Source organism: Lepisosteus oculatus, chromosome 8 (genome assembly GCF_040954835.1).
Source record: "Lepisosteus oculatus isolate fLepOcu1 chromosome 8, fLepOcu1.hap2, whole genome shotgun sequence".
NCBI classification, from domain to species: domain Eukaryota; kingdom Metazoa; phylum Chordata; class Actinopteri; order Semionotiformes; family Lepisosteidae; genus Lepisosteus; species Lepisosteus oculatus.
In genome coordinates, this window is record NC_090703.1 from 41,532,889 (window position 1) to 41,547,006 (window position 14,118).

At 35.2% G+C, this 14,118-nt stretch overlaps 1 protein-coding gene across 3 annotated transcripts in view; it reads left to right on the forward strand.

Moving 5' to 3' along the window:
- The window catches only part of gria3b (glutamate receptor, ionotropic, AMPA 3b), a 134,429-nt gene that overhangs the window by 70,274 nt on the left and 50,037 nt on the right, over positions 1-14,118 (forward strand). For all 3 annotated transcript variants that reach the window (XM_069193467.1, XM_006632749.3, XM_006632748.3), the window contains exon 4: positions 2,000-2,187. In XM_069193467.1, the coding sequence (XP_069049568.1) occupies positions 2,000-2,187 (188 nt within the window). The remainder of the gene's footprint in view (positions 1-1,999; positions 2,188-14,118) is intronic.

Genomic DNA, 14,118 nt, shown 5'->3' on the forward strand with positions numbered 1-14,118 from the left:
AATACAACATTATAATAAAAAAACTGAAAAGGCATGATTCATTCATGTATTCAAACCCTTTGCTGTGGCAAACAAATTAATTTATGTGCGCAAAATTACCTTTACAAGCCACACCGTTACTTAAGTGGCCTCTGTGTGCAGTAACAGTGGCTCTCATGATTTCAAAATAAAAAACACCTCTCTTTGTGCAGTGTCTTGGTCAGATAGTGAATTTAAAGTTAAAGGCTAAACCATGAAGTCAGGGGTTAAACCATTGAAAAGTACAGATCAAGGAGGGTACACAAATATTGGAAGTATCTGAATATCCCTGAAGGAAGAGTCTACTCAATCATCAAGAAATGGAAGATACATGTAGACACTGCCTAGATAGGATGTCTTTTCACTGTGAGGCCATCAACAATTTTGAAAGAGCATCAGAGATTAATGGATAAAATGGGAGAAAAGTCCACAATATGCAGAACACTTCATATATCTAGCCTGTATGATAGGGAGGCAAGAAGAAAACCATTAGTAAAGAAATCTCCATCTTAGAGTCTGCTTGGAGTTTGCAGCAAAGCCCTTGAATGATCCTGCAACAATGTGGCAAATTGTGAGACTGAACTGAAACTTTTGTTCTAAATGCCAAGTATAATGATTGATGCAGACCCACCACAGCACACCTCCCAGTCAGCTTCATAACTACAGTCTATCATCTCGTATGCTATAGGGATGCTTGTCCTCAGCATGTACTGAAAAAGCTTGTTAGGACAGAAGCACATACAGGCACATACAAGAGGAAAACCTGTTTCAGTCTGCTGAAGTCTCAAAAGCTGGGATGAAAATGAACTTTTGACAATGATCTGAAGCACAAATCCAGAGCTACACTGCAGGAACATAAAATGAAGAAAGTGAATGTCCTTGAATCCTATTAATCCTATTGAGAAACTGTAGAAAGACTTGAAAACTGTTGTCTATAAGAGATCCCCAAGCAACGAGAGAATCTGAGCAAATCTACCCCGGAGAATGGGCAAAAATAGCACCAACCTGGTATACTAATTTGGTACAGTCTTACCCAAAAAGACTTGCAGCTGTAATTGCTTCCAAAGATGATTCCATCAAATATTGAGTTAATGAGTCTGGATAATTATGCAATCTTCTTACATTTACATTTCAATTTACATCTTACATTTTAAAAATGCCTTTGTACAGTTTTGTCCCAAATGAAGGGACAGAGTACTTTTGCGAGGCACTGTATACAGTATGTAAAAAAACAGGCCTGATTCCAGCCATGGCTGTTGGCCAACTGCAAATCCAAGACACTGTACTTGTTGTTATGACAACCTACACACATCAATGAAGGGAGAATTTCCTCATTTGAAACTATAACCCTTAGAATTCTGACATTTTCTTTACATAAATTTATTCAAAGTTTAATTACACCATTCCTGCTCAAAGCACAAACATATGATAATTTGTCCTGGAGTCATACAACATGAGTCTGTGAATATGGCTTTGCCTGTAAAGTATTTATAAATATTTGCTTTGTTGAAGTTGTAACACCCCTTTAATTAAATTATTCTAAACATTTTGAAAGGCATATTATCTGGTACTGAAGTCTTTGGTTATAAGACTAATAATTACATGTGTCTATATATTTTATCAGTTTTACGTTTATGAGATAAATATTTCATCTAACTTAAAGAGAATATTTTAGTACTGGGTGAAAAGTCATTCAATTTTCAAAGTTACATAGATCTCCATAGCAACAGTTTTAAGGCAGTTACTGAAGCTGACCTACGGAATACAGCAGAGCTTTAAAAATGTATTTTGAGCAAACCAATTGTGCCTACCATTGTGAGTGTTTTTTTATTATTTGCACAGTACTGACAATACTTGGCTTGGCCAGTTTGACCCTCTTAGCATGTTTCTTAATTCTCGAAATGTAATACTGTGCTTCATGTAATACTGTGTTCTACAAAATGATACTGGGGTAAAACAAGGTTATTTTATTGTCCTCTAGGGTTCTCAATATTACAAGCTATCATGGAGTCTGCAGTGGCCAACAATTGGCAGGTGACAGCACGATCAGTGGGGAGTATAAGTGATCCACAAGAGTTCAGACGTATTATTGAAGAAATGGACAGAAGGCAGGAAAAACGCTACTTAATAGATTGTGAAGTGGAAAGGATAAACGCCATCTTGGAGCAGGTAGGATCAATATGCATGTTTTTTCTGCTTGCCTGTTAAAGGATCTGATAATCAATCATGAGTCAACTGAAAACACCCTCTTTAAAAGTAACTTCATCATTCACATAAAGTTGTCGAGCAGCAAGGTGGTGCAGCAGTTAGTATTGCTGAACTGCAGCACCGGGTCCTTGGGTTCAATTCTGGACCTGGTGTGCTGTCTTGAGTGGAGTTTGTATATTGACCACTTGTCTGTGTGGGGTTCTTCCCACAGTCTAACACACGGTGTGTGTGTCTGTATGACCTGGCTTCCCATCCATGTGTACCCTGCCTTGCACCTGTTGTTTTCCAGAATAAACTCTGGCTCCCATGTGACCTTGAATTGGGAGAAGCAGGTAGAAAATGGATGGATTAACACAAAATTCGAAACAGAGCCTGAGACACTAAACTTAGCATGTCGTTTTTTGGATATTTTATTAATGATTTCCCAAAAAAACCATGACGAAATTCATAAAACTCACTTTTTAAAAGGGAGGGCTAGTATACATCTGTCATTTCCTGTTGTTTGAACCAAAAGTACCTATCACTTGCTGCAGTGAACAGCTCCCTTAGTCGTTGCGATGCAAAGTGCAGAATGTTATACCATTGTCATGGCTGCTTATGAAGTAATCACTAAGTGAATTGGATTGTGCTCATTAGAGTTAATTTAGATATATTGATTATTTCCGCTAAACAATATTCCTGAATGAGTTTGAGTCTGAGTTGTTTTTCTGAATTTAATTTGAACTAAAAGTCATTGTTAAATACAGAATTGCTCTTAGTATTAATTTACTGAGTCTAATTTAATTCTAGCAATGACAATTCCCTAACTTAATAGGTTTCAGTAAAATCACGTTTAAAATGTCTTATAATGCTTTTTCTCAGACAAGAAGGTGGGGAAATATATATAACATTATCGCTGTACTCTATGACAGTCTTTGACTCTAAATGGCCACAGTGTGAACTTTTCTGCAAATATTGTTTTTAATAATAATACAGTGATTTTGATGCAGTGTACCCGGTTGAATTATTAATTTTGTTTCAAGTCTAGGCTATATTTTAATCAAGAACAAGTAGTGATTCATTCCATGCTGAAAGTAGAAATAAATTTAATCTATCATATACAGTATAGGAGGCTACATCTGAAATGTAGTTTTTCTTTTATATTTTTCAGTACGGAATTAACCTCAACTTCTTCCTTTATAGACTGCATAAAGACCCGGCACCCCATACATAAATTTCAATAAGAAACAAAAGGCCAATTACTCTACATTGAAAACTACCGACCAAACCAAAAAAAACTCAGGGAAGGCTTAGCTCTGTTTTTTTATTATTTCTAAATATGTATATAATAAAGCTTTTATTTAAAATTGCAATACATGTTATTGATTTGATGTTATTGCTTATATGATTTTTCTAAGCAAAATTAACCTTAAATGAACCAATAATGTTTTATCATGAAAAATAAACCACAACATTTTCAGAGTATCTTTTAGTTGTTTATAGCTGCTTCATCCAAGGATGAGCTGAAGTAAACCAGAGCACATAAAGGACACACGGAACAGAACTACAGTCTATATGGGTCACTAGTTTATCACACGACACATACAGTGCCTTGCAAGTGACACTATTCAGACCTTTGCACAAATTTAATATTTTGTTGCTTTAAAGCTTGCAGACATGACAGTTTGAAGTTATGAATATTCGTTATATACACAATATATGGCTCACAGTCAAAGCAAAATAAGCAGTTACAAAACGAACATAAACTACTGTAGGTGCTTCTATTGGTGCTGCACAATGGTGCGGTGGCTTGTATTGCCAACTTGTAGTACTGGAGCCCTGGGTTCCCACAGTCCAAAAACAAACTAGGTTAACTTTGTTCTGGAAAAAGTAGCCCTGCTGTGAGTGTGTGCGTCTGCCCTGTGAAGGACTGATATTCCATCCAGGGTGTATCCTGGTTCTTGCTGGGATAGGCTCCAGCTTCCACATGACCTTGAATTGTAAAAAGCAGTTAGAAAGGTGGATGGATAATTTCTCTTGGGTTCAGAAAAATGGGAAGGTGAAATCTTTGCTCTTAAAGCAAAAAATTGTACTTTTATGATTACATATTCAAACCCTTTACTGTGGAAAACGTTGACCTTAGCAAATCACACAATTAGTTGAGTGGTCTCTGTGTGCAGTACTGTAAGAGCAGTTCTCACGATTTCAGAATAAATGCACCTACTGTATCCCTGTAATGTCTCACAGTCAGGTAGTGATTTTCAAGCAAAGATTCATGAACACTAAGGAGCTTTCAAAACAACTTGGGTATAAAGTTGCATAAAGACACATTAGGAGAAGGGTAAAAAAACCTTTTAATAATCTCTCTTTGAGACTGAGGGAGTTGATCAAAGACACTAGATCAGACTGCTCCTCCAAACTCAGTAGCAAGAAGGAATTTGGTTAGGAGTGTCACTGATTTATAGGGTTCTGTGGCTCAGATGAGAGAAAATGTCCATAGGCCAACAATATCCAGCTCATACTACAAAGCAGACTTGTATGGAATGGGAGATAAACCATCTCCAATCAAGCAAGGTTTGAAACAAAGCATATAATTGATACTACAAACATGTGACAGAAGGCCACAAACTCAACATACTGCATCACTTAATCAACACCATCCCTACTGTCAAGGATGGTGGTGGCAGCATTATGTTATAATTCTGCTTCTTATCAGCAGGGACTAAGAAGCTTGTCAAGACTGATAGGAACATAGATGAAGCAAAGTACTAACAAATCTTAGAGGAAAACCTGCCCCAGACCTTAACCGGAGAGAAAATTTGTGGAATGACTTGAAAACTGGTGTCCATACTGTATTCTAAAGCAACTTCAGAGAGCTGGAGCAAATCTACCAAGAAGAACTGACAAAACGTATATCAAGCACTTGCATCAAAGTTGGTAGAGACTTACCAAAAAAAGATTTGTGGCAGTAATGGCAGCCAAAGGTGCTTACAGAAAATATTTGAGTTTGATGAATAACAGTATGAACATATCTCATTTCTTTCTCTGTAGTTGTTTGCCATATTTGCAGTAACATACTAGTGCAAGCAAAATATACCTGTGGTCTCATAGATTGTATCTCTAATCCTAGACCATCATGTTACTTTAGATTTGCAAGTTTACATCTATTGCTAATCAGAGTCTGCAAAACTATCCTACAGCCTAAATATCTAGGGAGCTGTTCTCAGAGTGTGCATATGCTGTCCATGTTTGTTACTGGACTTTTTTTCTGTTTTTAAATCCCAGACACTATATTCATGAGCAAGTGTCAGTTATTGTATACAGGCTTGTTCAGTCAGTGCACTGTAGTGTGAGATATATTTTTTAATCTATTCCATAAAACCCAGGAGTACAGCAAATGAACCATAACTCTTAGAGCAGAAATCACAGTGCACGACCTTGCAGTGACTGTGTGAATTAGAACAATGACATTTTGTAAAAGCCCGGGCTTTTAAAAAAAACGTTATTACTATCTTATGGATGATTTAAGTTTCAACCTTGGTTAGTAAAGACCCTTCTGTTGAAGACTCATTCCAATTAATTATTATTTGTATGTTTGGATGTTTTCAGCAGCTCATTTTAATAAATTCTTCTTAATCCCTTCTTTTCTTATAAGGACACAAATGTCTTTTCCTTCTCCTGAAATAAAAACACGTTATTATTTTGCACAAAAGGGCTTTATTGTGACCTTTTATATCAGATGGATTTTTTCCTCCCTTTTAAATCCCATTTTTCCCCTCTGGGGGGATTATTATTAAAAAAGGAGGGGAAAGTCACATTTTTAATATCTCTAAGAGAGCAACTTTACTGAGGAATTAAACGAGTTAAAAACATGCAGATGAGAAAGTAAAGCTGTAAATATTGCAATTTATCTCATGGTTCATATTCAATTTAATATAATGAGACACATTATTCACACTCTGTGCATAATGTTTCACGAGAGAACCCTGGACATACTGTACATATGTACTATATAGAGAGTAAAAAGTTCTTTCTTTTTTAAACTTTTAAGACAACAAAATTGATTGGTGGTATTATTCTCTTTATTGCTTCTTTCATTATGAAGGATTCTCACATGTCTACAAAATGCAATTATATAGCCAATGTGCACATCTAATGAGAACAAATGTTCAATTACACCTATCACTTTTGTGCAGTATATACAACATTATATGTTATACCCACACATTAGAAAGGTTACAAACAAGAGACAAACATTTGGACCAACTTGCTTGTTTGGATAATTGTGTCAATCAATCCTAGACTGCCTCTTTTTGAAAGATCCTAAAAAGTCATTTCTTTATTTTGATTTAGCAGTTTATTTTAAAAAGGTGCTTGCATACTTGCATAATTTTATCTTTCTCTAGCAAAATCAGCCATGTGTATTGTTAATTTAAAACGATCCCTTGGGATCATATTAAATTCAGGAAATAATATTATTACTTTTGTAATTGAAGACATTTTGCCATTGAGCAGTTTATTTTGAAATATAAAAATACTTAAAATGACTTAATTTTGAAAAATAATTAAAATGTATGGAACATCTGGAAGGTTATGCATTAAATATATCTGTGGTCATTAATTGGTTTTGTGCAACAGTCAAGAAAATGTTGCTTTATTTATTATTTTTCTTAATCTGATTGTAGTTTTCAAAGTGCAACTGTTTTGCAGAGATATTATTTTAGAATACTATTTTAGTTTATTTCTTTATTGCAATTTAAATGAAAAAATACTTAGAATGAATATATACAGATTTTAACCTGCCATCAGCAAAAATAGCCTAGATCTAGACAACTCATGGTACATTTCATCAGTTGAATGCCTTCCTTTTTCAAGGGGAATATCTAATGTAGGTCATCAATGCTTGTTCTATCAACTCTAATATCAGGTCTTCAGCAAAGTGGGTCATTCTATCCTAAAGTGGCTCACATACATTAAGGTTTCTAAAAATAAGACTTCCCAATCTAAGATTTTTAAACTTCTCAAGCAAAGACAAAGTTTATTAGCTATAAAATGAAACATTTTTTTTTGTGAAAATAAATGCCAACCAGCTCATATTTATTCTGTGTGCAACTTAAATGACAACAGTTCTTTCCTTGAGCATGATGATAGTGCTTGCTGCCAGGAGTTACATTTTCTTATAATAACTGAGTAGTTCATCTAATGCATTTCCTTATTGCTGAACCAAAATCAAAGCTTACTGGAGTGAGATGGATCCTCTTGTGTCAACCAGGTCTGGCTCCCTTGAGTCTCTAAGGATAAAGCAATTATTCAATGATATGTTTCTCTTTTGCTTAATCGTAGTTTGGGGGGCTTTATATAAAGAGAGAAAAAGTGGAACAAATTTTGCACTTAGGCAAAATGCTTTGAAAGTTGCCTGTGAATGCTAAATAAAGGAACATCATTCCTAAAACATCAGTTTTTTAGTACCAGAAAAATAAATCTTCTGTTTCTTTTCCAGCTCTATATGATAACATCAGACAGAAACCTGAGATAAATTTCATTCACAGCATAAGATTCAGCAAGGTTTATGAACTTAAATTCTGTTGACTCTTCTTGATCTTGTGAAGCTCTAATATTATTATTTGTTTCAAACAAAGTAAAATATTTAAATAATGTACTCATGTGGGAACATACAATATATTTTTTAAATGAAAGTGGCTGTTCTGATTTGAGCTTGCTTTATAAAATGGGTTTGTACCGCAGTCACCAGTTGTAGCATAAATACAGTGGAGCATGGGCACTATCAGCCAAAACGTATAGTACAGTGTATGTTGAAAGCTGCAGGGGTTTGGAACTTCCCTTGTGGGCTGTCTTTTTTGAAATCAGTTTAAAGGCAGCGACGTGCAGTTCTTTACAGTAAAGAATAAGCAGGCATGAATGAGTGCTTACAGAAAGAAGCCCCTGGCCCACAAGTTGTTCAAAGAAGAGAAAGCAGTATGTAATCCTTGCCATAGGAACAGTTTGAAGAAAAAAAAAGGAAGAGCATTCCAGAGGAGCTTAAAGGAGTCAGCACAAAGCCTACAGCTCCCAATGCTGAGGTGGGGGTGTGGGTACTGAGAGGCTTGCTATTACTTAGGAAGAGATTAAGTTATTTCCAGATCCTCTTAACGACACGCAATTCTCTTCCATTGATAGATAAGATGAGTCTCACACTTAAACTGGTGAATTTGGTACTGCTATTAAAATGTTTTTTTTCCATACCACAGGACATCATTCCACATGTTTGGTATTTCACTTGGTTTTTCTCATTCACTTTTTATTCTTCATGGTATTAAGCAGATCATTTCGAGTTGAGAGATTTCTGATGGAATGACGTGATGCAAGTCACCTGAATCTAGTACACTATACTGAAACAGATTTACAAAGCAAAGTATTTTAGGTGCCGACTAAAGATGCTCAGATTGCCTTTATGGTATTGGCTTGGACTAGTTTGATTTAGTGATTCAGTTTGAACATTTTGTTTTATGTGATTTTCTTTATTAATACAGTTATATTGTTTGTATTCCTGTTATGTTAAATGTAGTATTTGCTATGTTTTGTACATGAAATGCAGACTTCATAAACATCCCCTTGATCCCTTGATTTCCGTGTACAGTGTATATGCAGTAAAATCAAGTTCAATCATTCCCACATAAGCTAATAAGCTAAAAGTAATTAATTGAATGAAAGTTTTCTGCATATTTAATAAAAGATGTAGTATGTAAATAGTATGGCTTGGAGTGTCCTTCATGATAAGACAGAAAAGATTAATTGAAGTTTATTTAAAACATATGAAGAATGAAGATTTGGCAATTTTTGAAGGTGACAACTTAGTCAAATACAGTACTAAAGATTCATAAATACTTTTTGACTACTGGGTTGATGTTTTTACTAATTATTTTGCCACTGTTAATGAAGAGCTTTGACAGAACTCAAATTAATTTAGAAAGTAAGCCATATAGGTAATTATTAAAATTAAATGGTTGTCAAAGACTTTAGTTACCTTCTGCTGATGAACAATGAAAAGGGTAATGTCTTATTTTACCTACAGTATACTGCTATGTAATTCTCTTTCCTTGTTTACATTATTTTTTCAAGGCTTTCAGGTGATGTTTATTCTTATTCCACATTTTCTGTTTAAAGAAACAGTTATTTGTATTTCTGAGTTGCTTATGTTTAGAATACAAGGAGTACCAAGAACTCATTTTTATCACATACTATAGTTTATAATAGTACCTGAGCAATAGTCATTTGGAGCTATAATCTCTGTAGTAATGGAGGGTTAAATAAAGGGAAAATGGAATGTAGCTTGAAATTCTGGCAAGGTAGGTATATTTAAGTTGAAACACATGGATATGCTGCAAAAAAACCAAAAGGTCAAAATAGGAATGTTGTGCAAAAAATTATGAAAGGCTACACAGGACCAGAAATGGGAAGGTATTTTGTGACAGACAGCTTTGAGCGTACTACTTCTGCTGAAGCACTGAGGTACGAAAGAATGATTTTGAGTATGTTACATGTAACTACAGTTGTCTATTTTAAAAGCACTTAGTTAGTATAAGCTTTGTCTGGCATATTTAGTTTTCTTCAGATTCTCACAATATGAACATTAACATCATTAACTCTGTAAACATTAACAAACCCAAAGGAGTTAAGATTAACAAGTTTATAGAGAAATAGAGAACTGTCTATTTTACCGTGTGAAGTGTGATGAAGATTGCTTTACTTTCCATAGAATGATTTAGACTTACATGAATTTAGTGATCACCAGGGGTTTATTCCCCTGATTTCTGGCTTACATAAGGATAGAATGTAAGCTATTTTTAAAAATTACACCAGAGTGGGGGGGGGTTGATGGTGTATAAGTTCAGTAGATTTTCACCGTGAATAGCTGGTTATGTATGGATTCAGCTGTGTGATCAGAAAATAGGTTTCAGGGTTGCTACTGTATGGGCATTACAAAACTATCACAATTTTCAGCACAATTTTGCAGTGTTGTCAGTAGTTTTAAGAAGAGAGGTTATAAACATGAAAATGTATAAATGTATCTTTGTCTAACATACTACTTTCAGCCGTAATGCTGAGTTGTCTGCCTGCCTGCAAATTATTTTTTTTCACGATGCTACTTACCCAAATACTTGTTTATATCTGTAGACAAAATAACAGAAATAGGAAAATATGGATATATAACAGGAAAATATTAGACACAAAGAAATTTCTTAACAGTTTAATTTTTTTAAATGTTTCCATTACTTTTTTCCTTGACTCCAATGTTAAACATTATGCATACATTTACTAATGCTGATCTTTTATTTGCTTCCAAAGAAAATATAAACTTGGTGTTAGAAAGAAAACTTAAAGTAATTCAATACATTTTTACCCATGAAATTCTTTAGAAACATACAAGGTTTGCAGAAAGGCTGAAGAAAGAAAGCAGGAGCTTATCAGTAAGTTTACTATTTTTCTTTTAATTTGGTTTATCCTCTTACATCAAGACTTACATATTAATATTAAAAGCATTTCAAAACGGCATTACAGCAGCATTACAAATTGTATTATCCATGGTGCTTCTGTAAAGGTGAAAAAATGTGAATATTTTAAACACATGCTACATAATGAAAGACTAATTAATGTGAAAAAAATAGAGGTTCATGTACTCTATTTATTCACAAATTTCTTATATTATGTTCATTTCTGGAGGTTAGCCAAGACATTTAAATCTAGAGGTATAAATCCAAACCTGCCAAGTAGAATCACTAGCTATGGAAGCTACAACCAGATAATTAGAATATATTCTCAAGAGAATACTTAGCCTAATGGCCTCAGACCACAAGTGAGTTTGGAGGAAAGGAAATTAAGACAGCTACTTCTTACATGTCAGGCTGGACAAGTTCAGTCAATGCTTATAAACCTGACTTCTGCACTAAATGAAGGTTCCCATTGGGCACAATTAACATGTATGTTATCTTAACTTAAGAATGGCATTACTCCTGGGGCTTTATTTGTTAACTCAGTTTCTGCAATACATGCATTCTCCTGAAATGAATGTATGCTAGGGAGAATAGAAGGTCACACTGCAACACATACTGTACTGTATAGTTGAGGAAAATGGCAGACAAAAATTAGATATATACAGTACTCTCTTTCTCAAGAACTTTCATGGCATAATTACTTTTAACTTCATGCAGACTCAACAACGCCCTGCATCTTCAAACAGCACATTTTACAGTTTAGGTTCATATTAATGACCAGTGGTTTAGGCGAGATTGAACAAAGAAAACTACAATTCCTGAATTGCATGTCAACATATAGTGCACTCCGTTGTATATTCACATTATACTGACAAGAGTCTGTGTGATCTTCACTTGATTGATGGACAATAATAAAAAAAATATTTTAAAAATCATTTAAAATGCTCAGGAATTCTGCCTATTGACCTCCCCTGTCTCTAAATGGTTAGAATATTCTGAATGACAGCTATTTCTAACTACAGTATCAGATCAGCTTTTCCATAGATGGTCAGTTTTAAAATAGCCTAAGGAAGCCTTAGCTTTTTAACAGTCATGAGAATGTTCTGCAGTCTAGTTCTCTGGATGTGAGTGTACTATTTGGATAAATTTTTAGTGGTTACATGGTAAGAAAACAGGGTTTTTGGAGAGTTGATTGCTTTTGCAATTGTATTTTGCTGGAGAATTCATTAATTATCAATGGACTTTGAAACATCTCTCATCTGTGTAACCAGATAAGTACTCTTATAAAAAAAGATTACATTGCTGTATTTGGCTATGAACTTTATGATATAAAATTCATAGTGCTGTGTTTTGATTTTACTGGTAAAAATGAATGAAATTCACGTTGCGTTGCATGCGGATGTAGTATTGAAGTCATCAATCATTCATTTGTTGGTTTAGAAGATAAAAAATAAGATATAAGATAAAAAATAAGAAGGCTCCACAGCTAAAACTGTGTTTCTTTCCTTTTCAGCATGAAATAAACCTTTACTTATTCCTTATTAGAAATAGTTTTGCTACTTTGAAAACAAACGTAAATTTAAAGGATTTAAAGAACATTGGAAATCACTTGCATGTGTGACACTGTGAAATATATTTGCCAGAGAAGTTTAATGAAGGAGTAGCTGCAACAGTGGAAATGGGCTGGGGGAGAGATGCAGGCACCAAAAATGTGAAAAGAGGTGTTTGTGTGAGATATACTGTATATGCAAAGCAGAAGATGGCAACTATTATGATGATTGAGCTGGGTGAAATTGGCTTTTTCTGTTTTTTACTGTATATACAGCCCTAGAAGAAGGCAGATAATTCAAGCAATTGTGTGAAAAGCTCCACAAATGCTTGCTTCAGAATGTCAGAATTGGTTTGGATGTATACTTCTGAAGACCATTGACCCAAGACCAAGTGTCTTAATTAAGTAGTAAAGAATTTCTTTATGAGCTGCAAAGCAAGCTGCCTCAATTCTACATAGCAGTACAGAGTACAGAGAAATTCTACTAGGGCAAATTCAGCTTTTTTTCCAATTGGGACTCAAAGAAACACAGTGATAACAATTGGATGTCATTCAAAAATGAAATGTCTGTGTTAGGACACTTGCTGACTGAGCTAGAAGTAGGATACTAGACAGATTCAGGGCAGAGGGAGGTGGCAGCAGGAGCAGCAGGGGCTGAGAGGGGGGAACCTTGGACCAAAGGACTAAGGTCCATGGTTTCATTGCAAAACAAAGTGTTGGTCCATGTTGGATGATGGGCAAAGAGACAAAAAGACATTACATTACAAGAAAGAAAGACATTAAAAACTAGGACTGAGGCAGAGGTGGGAAGCCAGACAGATCCAGAGGCTGAGGAGATGGAATCAAGAGTAACAGGGCCCAAGAGGGAGGAACCCAGGAATGGAAGCACCAAAGGTGTTGGGCCGTGTTGGAACCCAGGGACAGTGGCAGGAGGAAAGTCAGACATTACAATAAATAGAGACATCTGTAGGATGCCTGTTGGCTGAGCTAGAGGATGAGCCAGAGGTAAGATCCTGTACAAACCTGGGGCAGAGGAGTACGCATTAGGAGCAGCAAGAGATGAGTGATAGAACCCGGACAAAAAACACCAAAGGCATGGAGGAGCTGTTGGACAGTTGGTATAACAGCAGGAGGAAGGGAAGCCATTAAAAGCTTAGGACACCTGCCAAATGAGCCCAAGGTAGGACACTAGACAGACCCACGAGCCTCAAAGATGGCGTCAGGAGTAGAAAGGTTGTTTCTCCTTCCTCCTTGATTGTGTAACACTTCTTCTGTGTTAAAATAGAGTATACTGTATGTTAATAGAATTGGTTTGTGTGTATTGTAATATAGAGTTTAAATATCAAGGATAATTATTTAGACTAATATAAACAATGGTTCTCAAAGAATAAATAAGGTATGAAGTGTTACCTTCATAGCTATATTTCACATATGCATATGACTCCTTTCAGAACATGTTATTGGAAAAAAATGACAGAGAATGGAATGTCCAGCACAAAGGTGCAAATGGTAAAGAAAATGAGATTTAAATTAGAATAAAAGTATCTTCACTCTGGAAAATGGAAAACCTTTTGCTATATAGGAAGAGAGCAGTCCATGATTTTCAGGGTAAGTGTGAGGAACAATTGTGGCAGAGCAGCAGAAAGAGATTTTAAAAACACATTGAAACCGCTAAATAACACACAGGGCTTACAAGGTCTATCACAAAAAAGCCAAGAGCACGTATGAGGACATTCCTATACCCTTGGAGGATTAAGCCTATGTTCTCCCTGGAGACAATTAGAAAACATTAAGTGAAACTTATTGTGCTGATAGGATTGTTGCGGATAGAATAGACATGTAAGAAGGTGAAACCCAGAGGAGGGATACAAT